This window comes from Temnothorax curvispinosus, unplaced genomic scaffold, assembly GCF_003070985.1.
Source record: "Temnothorax curvispinosus isolate PA1 unplaced genomic scaffold, ASM307098v1 QBEX01007541.1, whole genome shotgun sequence".
Classification (NCBI taxonomy): domain Eukaryota; kingdom Metazoa; phylum Arthropoda; class Insecta; order Hymenoptera; family Formicidae; genus Temnothorax; species Temnothorax curvispinosus.
In genome coordinates, this window is record NW_020217321.1 from 159,376 (window position 1) to 174,639 (window position 15,264).

Sequence of the window (15,264 nt, forward strand, 5' to 3'; positions counted from 1 at the left end):
GTGTCATTATTTTGTTTGTCGCATTTTATCTCAAGTAGAATTATCTGATTCTAATAAAACTGCTTTAACAAAAATCTTTCTTTCGCGATTAGATACTTGACGTATTTTGTTCCGTGCTTCGCGCCGGATATGCGCACGTAAAATATAGCGGAAGAAAAATTCATTGTTCCGCAGATAATACGCGGGTGACGAATATAATTGGGGTTTATCGCGTAATTCACGAGCTACGATTATGATTTATCGAACGCCAGCGATTCGCTGCATCGCGCGTAATTACGCGCGACCAATATTGACTTCCCGTTGTTCCGTTACGCGCTTTTCTTATCTCCTCTTATCTCACGTCGCAATCCGGAATTACGTGCGCCTTTCAATTTATAACACGTACGGCATCCGTTGCGTATGGAAATAGCCGTGAAAAATGCGTTGAAATATTATAGTTACGTTCTCCAAATGAATGCGCCGTCGAAAATCATCGCGGTATGGATCAAAGATAAAAATAGTATACTAAAGATAAGATTTGTCTACGAAACGCTTAAAAATGTCATTCATGGGCTTTATATATATATATATATATATATATATATATATATATATATATATACTATATATAATTGTTATCTATAGCTCATTTCCACGTTTTTTTGCTTCTTCACTTCCGTCATGTTCATTGGATCAGCGTGACTGCCAGCGGAGATCGATTCTGGATGACAGCCTAGAGAGAGTGTCGCAATCACGTGCCGTGTACCTGCGCGACGATTCCGCGATCAGGTATACGCATGCAAAAACAGCCGTGTCGCGCACAAAACCGCCGGCGACACAAAAGAGACAGCGCTCTATCGCAATCCGCTCTTATCTGCTGACAGAAGATCGTCACGAGTTCTGATTCCCTCTCCTCTTTCCACACCCGCCTCCCCTACCTTCTTACGCACTCGCGAAGGTGGGATTTATTCGTTGTGTCGGATCTAGTGTCGGATCATATCAGTCGTGAGCATTGTACCTGTGTGACTGGTGGAGTAGGGCTGTAGGCTTAATTTGTTGCGCGGAGCTGCCTATACGTGTCCATAATTCAAGTTGATTAGATTTTCAACGAGGTTTGTTCTTTTTTTTTCTTAGATTACGAAAAGAGAGGTGTTCTTCAATAAAATTGCCTTTTAGAGAATACGATCCGCACAGTTAACGTATCCGGAAATGTGTTGCGTTCTCCAATCGCGTTCGCCAATCGCGAAAATTGTCTAATTAATCAGTCGCGCGATAACGAGATAAACTCGCAAATAGCTTCTAAAGGCTGCTTCGTTAGCTGTCTCTTCCTTTATATTATTATAATCGTTATTGTTTTCAATGATTTCAGCTAGAACATATATTATACGTGCGAATACATACGTGCGTTGTCTGTACATAATTAACATGCTTATTTGCGTTTTCTTGTTTGCTCACCGTGCCTTGACGTAGTTATTGACACTGTTGAAAAATCTTAATTAGTCGCCTGTCGAAGGCGACTAATGAACCGAACAACGGCGTATCTGTGTTTGAAGATGTGCCCGAGCGTACATAATATAACGCCTGAAGACGGCGCGCTTCCGTTCGCTATACTTCACGGACGCTCAGAAATGATTTACATTTTTCGAAATTTTATCGTTTTTCCCGTTTTGCTTCAAAGCCGCAGAGACTCGTGCGGATATTTTGACGTTGCTCAATGCGATTTAAACGTTTCGGATAAGACAAAGATAATTGCCGGCGCTCAGAATTTGAGGATTTGATGGTAGAGTACTTCTTTTCTCTAATCATCCCTAATTTGGCATTATTACGCGATGCACAATTATTTCTAAAAATACATTTTTCGACTTTTTTTTCAGAAAAATGCTTTGGCATAGTCATCTAAATTGCAATTTATCTGGTATAGCTTTCCAAAGCAGTACATTTCAGTAAATTTTTTAATGAAGTTAGAGGAGTAAAGCTCCAAAAAAAATCACGTAGTTAGCTCATAACCTAGACAGATAAAAGACGTCATAAAGACACCTTAAAGACATCTTTAATGCCTTTTCTTTAAACATGCGTCGGGCCATTTCGCGCGGACGGCATTTCTCCGCGTCACCTTTCGTAGGAATTTTATCTTCGGGCTTTCCGCGTAGAGAAGAACCATTTTCTCCGCCGGTTGCACACGTAACGTAAAACGTAACTGATACCGGGTCGACCGCCGGCGCCGTCGGACGTTGGTCCGCATCCCGACACGCTGGATTGATTCGAACGAGCATCTGCCGCGCGTACAATGAGCAAGCTTGTCGTTCGCGTTTCCTCCTCTCCCGTCCGTGTCGCCGCGTCGTCGTCGTTCGTAGCTTATTGTATAGTGTTTGGCCCATGGCTCGTTCACACACGCCACGTTGAATCGGACTCAACGGCGAAGTCGTAAAGTCCGCGATAGTAGCGAGACGCGCGCCCGGTCGCGCGGTACCCATTGTGCTCGCTTGAATTCGCTTGTATAAACGTTACGTACGTTACGTAATTATTTTTCTCTTTCTTTTTGTTTTTTCTGCAAAAGTGCGCGTAACGCTTATCGTCGCGGTAGTGCTCCAACTGAACGCGACCTTGCGAGAACGTATACATATTATACTATCAGTGTGAGTCGAAGATTTTACGCTATTTTTATCTGTCCGTGCTCATCGTGCGCGGACCTCACACCTACAGCTTAGCGATTCAATAAATCTGCAATCTGTATTAATTAAATATTATGAGATAAATCACTCACGAATGGTTCAAAAGTGACATAACGATTTAAATTCGTTTCGTCAAGCAAGAGAGCGATCGTATCCTCGCAGGATCTTTGTTGCTTTCGAGCGACTTGCTGATAATAATAATCGAACGAAGTGCTTGCGAGGCAATCACGTGAACCTGTTTTCGCTTAGATCTATGTAAAACGTCACGTACATTTCTGTAAATTTATATTTTAATTCTTTTAAGTTCTGGACTTACTTGCGAACTGATCGATTCAATGAAACACCTTCGATTTAATTGAAATGACAATCTTGAGTTTAGATCTTAATCTGGATCGAATTATGATGTTTATTCTGAATATTACGAGTCATCCGGAATTCCCATGCGTTATATATATGTATTAGAAACTTGCTTCAACGTTATTAACGCGAGATAATCGATCATAATTGAGTAAATGATATGCTAAGTTGGGATAATATATCAATAATTCACACGGATGAGTAATATTTAAAGCTTAATTGAAGAAGCGTACAAGCATTTGCTGCTCGAGAAACCTTATTTTTTTCTTGTGCCGCACACAAAAAAAAAGAAGTGTCAAATCAGCACTGATATACTTGTATTATGTATACGCAAGAATATATAATTTTCTTATAAGAATTTCAACTTTTTATTTCAACTCTTTTTTTCTTGATTTAGCTATATAAAACTTCGTTTAACTATATAAATGACTTTATTCAAGCAAGTTTTCTTCGTTTAATGCAATATAATCTTATTTCAAGATTATATATTCTTGCGTATTAGTGTTGATTTGACATTTTCTTTTTCTCTTGTGCCGCAAAATATATGGTCTATTCGTTACATTCTCATAAAATATTCGGATAATCAGAGTATAACTATACAGAGTGATCCTGAACTAGTTGGTCAAAATCAGGGATTCGATTGGGCTCGTTATAAGGATGAAAAAAGTTCCCATAAACGTTAGTCCAAAAACGCATCCGAGATCGCATATTATCGACAGTTGCGAAATTATAAGACAAGAAATACGCCAGGAATCTTTGAGGGTGTAGATATTCAATGGTTAGACGGATAGAAGCGTGTGTTTTAGTTAACGATGGACATTTTCAACAACTCCTGTAAATAAAAATAAAGTTTTACCTTTTATGGCCTTCCATTTTTCTAAATCAGGTAGATATTAATAATAATTAAATGAGTCGTAACTCTTGCGGGATGCGTTTTTGGACTAAGGTTTATAGGAACTTTTTTCATCCTTATGGGCCGGTTGTTCCAACCTGTTGGTAAACTAACTAACAGTTAAATCATATATATGTCTTTGTTTATCTTTTACATTAGACAAAGATAGACATATGATTTAACTATTAGTTAGCTTACTAACAGGTTGGAACAACCGGCCCTATGACGAGCCCCATCCAATCCTTGATTTTGACCAACCATTTCAAGACCACTCTGATATTTACTGATTGTTTTTTTTTCCTTGTGATTGCCTATGTCACAGATTGTGCATCATGTCATAAAATATCTTGTTTTTCTTCTTTTTTCTCTTTGAATAGGCTTGAGCCTGTTTTTACTATTTTTTCTTTTTATGGCGTCTCTTGTTGATGTCCAGCTGTCCTTCTAGCCACTTTTGATGGTTTGTCTGAGGGTCTTTTGGATAATATGGCTTTCTGTTTCTTGCCATCTTTACAATTCTGATATTTTATCCATTCTTTTCATCTATTTTTGATACATGTTCCAGGCTCGTTTTTTTACCTTATCCACCTGACAACGTCCTGGATGTCGCTTTTGTTATTTCTGTGTTTGGAATTCTGTCTCTGAAGATGTATCCCGTGGATAATGCTTCTAAAGCGGGGAACACAGATTTTTGCATAACGCATAACACGTAAGCATAAGAAAACTGATTGGTCTATTTCTTTATGCCACATGTATATGGACCAATCAATTTTCTTATGCTTACACATTATGCGTTGTGCAGAAGTGTGTGCTCCCCGCTTAAGTATATACTTTTCACTTCTGCAGTACGGACTATATGCAACTTAATCCGTACTGCAGATTAGGCTCTTAGTTTTGCAGATATCTCTGGTTTTCGCTGTGTAGGTCATTATTGGTCGGACACAGGTTTTACTATCCTGATCTTGGCCTTTTGGTTTCATACAAGTGGTTGTTTTGACGTATGTATAAGATCTTTCAGGCACATTCTTATCGCTTTGTTGGTCTGGTTTTGATTTTCCTGTCCTGATTGGCAGATATTTCTATTCTCAGTATATATATCACCCGTTGGATATTTCTATTCCCAAGCAAGATATCACCCATTACATTGTTCTGGTTAGATATTTGTTGTTTTCTCCGATTGTTATCGTATCGCTCAATCGACGTGCGGTCTTTTTTTTCGAATAACTCTTGTCGAGCGTGACATCTCGCGAAGCGTAATCTCACGTAGTTAGTAGCTATAACGACAAGTATATGTATATGTATATGTATATGTGAAGAACCTGTTGTCCCCGAGTTTATTAGGGTTACAACCTAATCAGCAACCATAAGTGGTTATCTTTTCTCCCCCTTTCTTTCATCTAGTTGGATTCGTCATGTTCTCATTCTGTACATTTTCTCTAGGCAATTATTCACAAAATATAATAAACTTCTGTCTTTAATTGTTCTCTGTTCTCACTTCCTCTCTTTTTTTGTAACGATGAGCGGAGATGTGACATATTGTTAAAATGCTACAATTTGTCTACTTTCGCTGTACAAATGTATTGTCATAAAACTTGAACTCATACAATCTCACAGGAAACCAACGCCCGTCCGCCATCAATTCACCACAACTTTAGCTATTTACCACATTTTCGCACGCAATGTTACATTCTACGATTACGCTCTCAGCCACATTCGATGATGAGAATATTGAACGTTATTGTACATATATCTATACTTAAAATTTTTTGTCATTTAATTAAGCCGATTAGACTTTATTTTATGGCAGACTATTTTTTGCCACAAAATTAAAAAAATTTTTACAGTATTTGTAGAAAATGTGCAGTGAATCGTTCGCATATTTCTTAATAAATAGTACATTTAATAATTTCTTGGGACGATTACGATAACTTTGGTCCCTTGATTTGACGATGGTTTTTATTGGTAGTATTTTTTTACGCTAAACAAAAAATTATATATGTCTTATAAGACTAACTGCTCTAATTTTCGAGATATACAGTGTTAAAATTAAAAATAAAGGAACAATTGCGATAACTTTGGCCTCTAAAATGTGTGGTTTTTGGAAGAATTTTTGGCGAGGAACACGGAAAAATAGTAAAAAATTTCATGATTAATATTTGACTCTACTTCCAAATTTTAATTTCAAGTTTTTAGAAATATAGGTTTTGAGTTAGATTGGTTTTTTATGCGGGGAAGGGGTTCTCCTGCAAGTGGATTACGATTTACTTTTAAACAACGTAAGACATTAAGTCCACCCCACCCTGGCTTGCTTATAGGGGAAAGCAAGGTCTATTATTGTACGGTTCGAGATTTCAACTTTCCATGCGAACCGAGGTCTACCCTCACTCACCCCCGCCTACATGTGTACGGTCTATACGGTCTATACACACAATCGAAGTATTATTTAAAAATTTACATGATTTATTTTTAACTTTAACACACTGTATATCTCGAAAACTAGAGCGGTTAGCTTTATAAGACCTATCTAATTTTTTGTTCAGCGTAAAAAATACTATTAAAAACCATTGTCAAATCAAGGGGCCAAAGTAATCGTGCCAATTTCTTGTTAATATCAATCATGAAAGATATGTAGAGTCACACAATAGTTATTTGTGTAACAATAAGTGCGGGAAGTTGAAAATTGGACACGCGTGCGGGTGATCGCACTCACCTTGAGAGACTGTGCGGGAATGAGATATTACCGCACTGTTTCGAGTGGTGTGTGGAATTGGCTATTTGTCGCACAAAAAACACGCGCATAATGGGCCACTTTCCACGCACGTGTGATATAAAAATTTTAAGTTTACCCTTACTTTACATTTTAATATCGATTGACGTAACAATTGGAATTAATTTGTAAATATTAAAAGAGTGAAGTATGCAAGAGAGTTGTCCTTAATATACACTGTGAGCGTGCATCTGCACGTGCAATAACGAGACAAGCCACTTACAATTAGCCAATTGCAGACTCTCGTGCGACTAAGTAATAAGAGAAGGACTTGCGACAGGCGCGGTATTAAATTTAGCAAGCTTCTAGAAATTTTGCTGAATTACTGCTCGCTAGAATGTCCTTCTGGTATTGTCTTAAAACGATATATTATATAACATATTGTCTAAATTGATCTTTAAACTGACATCTTGACGTTAAATTGCAATGAAAAGGATACATTGTTGCCTCAAAAATTACGACATGGAATGAGTACGTTAACGAAAATTCCGGTCGAAGCGATCAGATCTTGAGATGTTAGTTAGTCGAGTCGATAACACGTTAGTGTTTCAATGTCCTCTTTATAATTAGCCACGGGCAATGGTGCCCCGATAAGAAAGTCGTTAAAATTGCTTAGAATTGCTAATCTTCGATACTTAAAATTGCTTAGAAGAATGCTAATCTTTCGATATTTGCAGTTAATGAAGCTAGGCTTATTCACGATGTAAAGATAGCTTCAAAGAAGATATGGATGGATGCCGTATCGAAAAATGTTTTAAGGAACGTTAGTTGATGTTAATAATTCACTTAGTTAATTTCTTTTATGATTCCTTATCGAACGATTACGAAGACTGCTACTGTGAGAAGAAGATTATACTGTTTTCCGCCATGTTTTGTCATTTTAGCATACGTGACACATATTTTTTGCGGACGCATCTTCGATTTCTACGAATTTTTTAAAATTCTATAGGTTTTTCGAATTGCTTGTTATGCCATCTAAGACTTTTCGCTTTCCTCCTCTCGAACTCGATACGCACAGTTTATATATTGCTAATTAGCTTACCGCATTTGAGAACAAACGTAACGTCAGCGTGTAACGTCGGCGCCACTTTTTTTTATCCGAGTTGACGAACCGCGATAAGAGCGAGAATTTAACCTGGCGCGGCGAGGGTGTGCCGACGCGAGTGTAACACCTTTATTCACGTACATATTTATGGAGCGTCTCGCTTATCTGGCACTCCTGTTTATCCTCGCGTCTCCGCCTACTACGTGGAAACAGAGCGCCGCGGCCGTAAAACTTTTCATTTGAACTTTCGGCGATCAGATTGCGTCGGGTATAATTCGACTATTTTAAATACGGTAAATTTAAACGACGATTAAAATACATGAATTTTCCGTGTTGCATTTTGTGTGGCGGTACTTGTGTTTGTCGATAAATAAGCACGCGTACGTGCTGAATTCGATAGCGATTCCTCAAATGTCGTTCCTGTGAGAAAATCTTCGATGGGAGAAAAACAAGAGTGTGTTTGCAAATCAAATATTGGCGGTTTCCTCGTCGACAAGGAAAGTCATTTATCACGGTTTTCCGCGTTCTTTTCTTTTGATTCTTTTCTTTCTGAGTTTTGTCTCACTCTCGTAGTCGCTGCTTTAAATTTGAATAAAAGAAGTTTGTGAATGATCTATTCGGAAATTTACTTTACAATATATAGATTTTAGTCTGCTCCGTTTTTCACGTGTAGTTTTACACTCCGTGTAGTTTCTTTTAAATATATACAGCAGGATTTTCTGCTATTTGTATTGATTCGTTTACCTAGCAGAGATCTAGAGACTGTTTCTTTTATACATTTTATTAAGATCTTACAAATATGTTAATTAACAGATATTTAAAATATGTGAAACTGATGTTTCATTGTAGTGGCACGGTGACCTCGTTTTTTATTTCGCATATTTTTGTGACATATTTATTGATCGATAATAATGTGCGTGTCGTGCTAACAAGACGTGACTACAATTGCCTTATCTTGTATCAATGTTTGCTCGATATCTCGTCGATTAAGATTCACGATTCACTTCTCCTACAGTTTTAATGTGTCTCTTTTGTGTGTGCTCGCGTTTTTTCTATATTTTTTAGAAATAATTAGCAAAAAAATATTTCATTAAAATATTTCAGTTTGATAAATTGATTTCGCCGTATTAATATTTCCGCTCAGCAGTATTACTCAAATTGCAACTTTGTAAATTTATTTGGACGAGACGTACGTTAAAATTATAATTTTCAGGAAGTTAAATAAAAATCGCAACTTTATGAGCAACATAAAAATAGCTCAGTCGCAAAAGGTATGGTTGTCATGCACCATACCTTTCTTATTTTCTGTTATACTTGATATAAGCTGCAATTTAGAAGAAATATTGTCTTTCTTGTCGCAGGATAAGGATTAAATTGCTTTGAAAATGGGGGCGATGTTCAGGAGCGAGGAGATGGCCCTTTGCCAGCTGTTCATTCAGCCGGAGACGGCTTACCTTTCTGTTTCCGAACTTGGAGAAACCGGTACGGTGCAATTTCGTGATGTAAGTGGAATTAAGTGTAATCTTCTCTATCGATGACTTTATTTAATGTAATTAGTCTGACTAGTCTGTAACTATACTTATGATGATTTGAATATGTCAGCTGATGCGTTTAAAGTTATTTTAAAATTATGTTTTTTTCTTTTGGGATGAGAAATTCATTGTCTGTTATCTTATTTATTATATTTTATAATAATTATTATGGAGAAAGGGAGAAGAGAGAAAGCGTTTCTTTTTTAAATAATATTAAATTTCTATATCAGTTAGCATAGGTAATTGCAGAAATGCTGCAACTGATCTGTTAACTGCAGAAATATTTAATTTTAAGAATATAAGAATTCTATCAAACTATGAAATACGTAATTATATACTTGTAACAATATTTGTTCGAGACTTAAGTGTTATGTTTACTTAAAGACCTAAAAATAATTTATTTAAAAAATTTACAAATTTTATTTGAAAGTATTATAAATATCTTAATTTTACTACCTAAGATTTATATACTTTGTAGTATGTAAATTGTATATAATAAAATGAAAACATTCTAATACTATTATATAAAGTACATATAAATTTTGCGTGAGATATAAAACCATTTAATGCATTTTGAAGTTGTATCCTGTGAACAGTCAGATGATTCAATTTTAATGGACTGCACATAAGATTCAATTTTAATGAGCACATTAATGTTCCTGACTACATCGGAAACTAATCATATTAAATTTTGATATTAATGTCTAGCTGAACGGCGACTTGAATTATTTTCAACGGAAATTCGTCAACGAGGTCCGACGATGCGACGAACTGGAGCGCAAGCTTCGGTACATCGAGGCGGAGGTCAAGAAAGACGGTGTACCAATCCCGGATAATCTTACGGAACTACCGCGCGCGCCCAACCCACGTGCAATTATCGATCTTGAGGTAAAAAAATTTTCTCCGAAATTCGTCGAAAGCTTGTTTCGACGTAGGTACACCGCGTAAAATAAATCTGAATAAAATAACGTCAGGCCCGAATCCTCGTGTTTTTGACGATTTAACGATTATACGTTCGTAAAATGTGATGTATTAAAAAAAAATGTTTTACATTTTCTATGATGGAAAAAAAATATTTTTAGACAGCTACGTTACTATAAAATAGAAAGATAAAAGTTTTTTTTAGCACATAACAAGCATAAATGCGCCGCATTATATGCGAAATGAGTCAGCGTCAGTGAGTGTTTACGTTAAAGTCGGATTTTATGATAACGTTGAAAAATAACAAATGAGAATCGATATTCCAAAAACTCGTGCTTAATATTATTATTAATTGTGATTACATAAAAAAATAGCAGAATATTTTGTTATTTACAATATTGATATTCTCTTATTGCGTGTTTATTGTATGTTCGATATATCAATCGCATTCTCTCTCGCAACAGGCGCATCTCGAGAAAACAGAGAACGACATACAAGAGCTGAGCCAGAACGCGGTGAACCTGAAGAGCAACTATCTCGAGCTGACGGAATTACAACATGTGCTCGAGAAGACGCAAGCGTTCTTCACGGAGGTACCTAAAGTAGTTCAGCAGCTTTTGTTCGTAGCGCCGTCCTCCTTCGTGTAATTGATGTTACCGTTTTGTCGAAGAATCAAGATTCGTTTCTTCTTCTTCTATATCAACAGGAAGAAGCCAACGATTCGATCACCAAGGCGCTCATCAACGAGGAAGCACTGAATCCCGTCGTCTCGATTCGCGGACGTCTGGAGTAAGTTACAGTTTTACGGAATCATCACTCAAGCCGGTTCTCTCTTGCGTGTTAAATATATAACGTTAATATATTAAGCTCGCGTGTGTGACGTTTAATAATATTAAAAGGACGCTTTTGACGCCTTTGTAAGCGACTCCCCATGCGACTTCGCTATACCTACTTTTGTACGCGCGCTTATTTCAACGGGATTTGTCCTGGAATATAAAAACTTCTGCTATATTATTATACATATCTTATCTCTAAAAAATCATTTTAATTATTAATTTAATTATGTAATTAATTCATTGCGATAACATAAATTTGAAAAAAGTAAGTTGAAAAAATATAATGAATAATATTCTTGTGGGACAATTTTTTGGATAACTTTGGACGTAATGAAAATGAAAATTAAGAAACTCTTAAACGAAAAATTGCCTTTGATTTATTGCTTTATGTAAATTGTATACAATTTTAGATAATGTGTGATAGATAATTTATTTTGTTATATTTAGGTTTATAGAAAAGAATTTTAGAGATAAAGATTTCAGATACACAATTTTCTCTTCAAATAATTTTGTCTTATATGACTTGTTTTTTAATGATAAAAATTCTTGTAGCATTACAATTAAAAGTGCGTGCGACAAATGAAATGAACTGTTATACTTATTGTTAGAATTATTGTATGTCTACAAGCAACAATTATATGACGCAATAATGTATTACTTGATAAATTATCGGTAATAATTTCGTCCGCCAGTGAATAAAATCAGCAAATTCAATTTATTTCTCGATTAACTGGCGCAATATGTACAAAAATGCACGACGTTTCGGCTCAAGATTCGAACCCTTTTCAAGTGCGAACTGAAACAGGAACAGCGAGAAAAAAACAAACAATATAAATGAATCGAGATAAATATTAAATTAACGACGTTAAATATAGTGAGCAATACCTATATCATCTATTGACTCGTCACATAATTAATACAGATTCCTGAGTTCACGAACATGTTCCCGCATGGCCATAAAGGTCAGCTGCGGACCAATTTGTTGATAAATTATGATGTTATAATGATATTTAATTTCTTGCAGATTTGTCGGTGGGGTAATAAATCGCGAACGCGTTCCAGCCTTTGAGAGAATGCTTTGGCGTATATCACGCGGAAACGTTTTTCTTCGGCAAACTGAACTTGATAAGCCGCTGGAGGATCCAGCTACGGTTAGCTTTCATTCTTATTTTATTTTAACACATAAAAATTACTTAATTTATTATATTTGCTAATCTTTGTCGGTTATTTATACGCGTGAAAAAGGTGGCACATGCAATATCAAAATAAAACTAACGGACCTCGAAAAATTAATTTAGCTTCGTTTTAATACATGTCGCAAAATGAGAATGTTGCACGTTCATTGATGCGCTTGATCCTTTTTTTGCGATTGTTTTCAGGGCAACGAAATCTATAAAACGGCTTTTGTGGCATTTTTTCAAGGAGAACAATTGAAGACTCGTATTAAAAAAGTCTGCACTGGCTTCCATGCCTCGCTTTATCCGTGCCCAACCAGCCATGCAGAACGTCAGGAAATGCTGAAAGGTGTGCGTACACGGCTAGAGGACCTTAAATTGGTGAGATTGTTGTGTCAAAAGAAATTACAAATGTGTAATACTTAAATAGTATATTTACATAATAAGTGCTTAATATAAATGTGTGTATCCTATAAATATACTGTTATATCATAACTTTATTATTAATATTAATTATTATTATGGTCCCAGAGAAAAATTTTCTATATTTAATTATGTACAAAATATGTCTATACATGTGTTTTCTTTTTTTTGTATAATCTTTGTTTGTATATACAAGAAAAATAATAAGATAAATAATTGAAAAATAATTGGAAAAATAGTTTTTGCATTATTTTTTTACACGGAGGTAAAATTGCGATTAGATTATATAATGTATATATATAAAATCATATTTTGTTTATAATTATTACATTTTTGTATATGATTATATCATATATTACATTTATATATAATGATAATGATATATACGTTTATACGTATATGAACAATTTTTCCTCATTTTTTCAAGTTTCAACTTTCTTATTAAAAAAACAATGTAAAAATCATTCTTTTAATTATTTTTTAATTCTTTTTTTTATTATTTTTCTTGTTTATACGTTCAGAGATTATACAAGAAAAAGAAAACATATATAGAAATATTTTATACACTGAGAAAAAAAAATCGTAGATTCAAAGAAATATTATTTGATTCAACTAAATGCAGTGGTCACGGGCTGTCAAGCTAACATTTGTTAATTCAAAAAATATTATATTTAAATAGATTCAGAATTTCTTGATATTATTCACGTATATTTGATTTAAATATATTAATATTTGCATTAAACAAATCACTACAACTAAACGAGTTTAGTCAAATTTACAACATTTTTTTCTCAGTGTATGTATTTAATTACATATGAAACAATTTTTTGGGGATTAATTTTATTTTTAAATATTACTTGGCAGATTTTAATTAATAACAACATATAATTAAATTGAGGAAATATTTTAATTAATATTTGATTATCTAATCTAGACAATGAGGAAATGTCTTATTGTATCTGAATAACTTTTCTGCTAAGGTACTAAATCAAACGCAAGATCATCGCCAGCGTGTTCTGCATAACGTAGCGAAGGAATTACCAAACTGGAGTATCATGGTGCGAAAGATGAAAGCTATTTATCACACAATGAATCTGTTCAATATGGACGTGTCAAAAAAATGTCTCATTGGAGAATGCTGGATGCCTATTTCCGATCTCGGGACCGTACAAAATTGTCTTACAGAAGGATCGGTTAGTGTACATATACCTATAAAAAATATCCAATAAAATTATAACGTGGATTACATTCTTTTTGTTGCTTTATATATTTTAAAAATAAAAATAAAAGGATTTAAACGGTTAATGTTACGATAATTGACTAGACTAGAAGCAATATTGTGTTAAATAAAAATACAATTTTTTTGCCAGACATAATAGAAGAAATTTCATTTATTGTCAATAAAAAACTTAATAAGATTAGAAATTATACTTGAGTTAATATTTACAAGTGAATCATTAAGTTCCAAGCAGCTGTCCTTATAGAAACAGCGTCAAATCCGTATTCTGCTAAATAACTTATAATTTGTTGCAAAGTAAAAAGTTTTTGTATTGTTACCGTCTTCTCAGAAAACAACATTTCGAAACACAAAGATATGATCTATTGAATAAAGGAATGTAGGGTTTTTTTTTAGCGACAATGTGGCAGCTCCATACCGTCTTTCCTCAACGTGATCCACACGGATGAAAATCCTCCGACGTTCAACAGGACGAACAAGTTTACGAGAGGCTTTCAAAATCTAATTGACGCGTACGGTGTGGCATCGTATCGCGAAGCTAATCCGGCACTTTACACTATCATTACGTTTCCCTTTCTGTTCGCCGTTATGTTCGGCGACGCTGGCCATGGTGAGTAAATCCGAGCGAGCAAGTGGAACGATGAACAAATATGTGAGAAATAGATATATATTTTGTCAAGTAATCGTTATCGGTACGTGACTTTTTGCGTTAGGGCTGATACTGACGCTTTTTGGTTTGGCTATGGTGCTAATGGAGAAAAAGATCAACGCGCAAAAGTCCGACAACGAAATTGGGAATCTATTTTTCGGCGGTCGTTACATCATCCTCCTCATGGGTTTGTTTTCCATCTACAGTGGTTTTATCTACAACGACATATTCGCAAAGTCAGTTAACATATTCGGATCTAGTTGGAGGGTCAGGTATTCGTACACCGTCGTGAGAGATAACAAAACGCTAGAATTGTCGCCAAACAAGAACGAGAGTTACCTACAGTATCCCTATCCTCTGGGTGTAGACCCGGTTTGGGCTCTCGCTCACAACAAAATTGTATTTCACAATTCGTTCAAGATGAAGCTGTCGATTATTCTTGGCGTCGCGCACATGATCTTCGGCGTCTGCATGAACGTCGTCAATATGGTGTAAGTATCGTAATCTTGATGAAAGAAATTAAGATCCAGACAGCACGCATGTCCAAAATTGGGACATAAGACGTCTTGAAGACATCTTTGAGATGAAATATTGTTTAAAAGATGTCTTATATGTCCTAATTTTTGACATGGTACGTGTTATCTGGGGAGTGATTGCAAAAATTGTACTACTGTTGAAAGAAAATGTAGATGCGTTACATATATAATACACGTATGAATGTCGAGCAGGGTACGTCAAATTGTGTTCTGCGTTTTTGCGCCAAAGAAGAATTACGAAAGATT

At 35.3% G+C, this 15,264-nt stretch overlaps 1 protein-coding gene across 3 annotated transcripts in view; it reads left to right on the forward strand.

The window, feature by feature from the left end:
• Positions 1-15,264, forward strand: part of LOC112457145 (V-type proton ATPase 116 kDa subunit a-like) — a 34,556-nt gene that overhangs the window by 15,675 nt on the left and 3,617 nt on the right. Inside the window, exons 1-10 of one of the 3 annotated variants that reach the window (XM_025020046.1) lie at positions 967-1,091; positions 9,071-9,211; positions 9,950-10,129; positions 10,627-10,755; positions 10,869-10,951; positions 12,023-12,149; positions 12,378-12,554; positions 13,577-13,789; positions 14,230-14,443; positions 14,547-14,973. In XM_025020046.1, the coding sequence (XP_024875814.1) occupies positions 9,095-9,211; positions 9,950-10,129; positions 10,627-10,755; positions 10,869-10,951; positions 12,023-12,149; positions 12,378-12,554; positions 13,577-13,789; positions 14,230-14,443; positions 14,547-14,973 (1,667 nt within the window). In that variant the 5' untranslated portion in view covers positions 967-1,091; positions 9,071-9,094. Of the gene's footprint in view, positions 1-966; positions 1,092-2,529; positions 2,616-9,070; positions 9,212-9,949; positions 10,130-10,626; positions 10,756-10,868; positions 10,952-12,022; positions 12,150-12,377; positions 12,555-13,576; positions 13,790-14,229; positions 14,444-14,546; positions 14,974-15,264 lie in introns of those variants that run through there. The other 2 variants (XM_025020048.1, XM_025020047.1) reach the window with 2 other exon arrangements.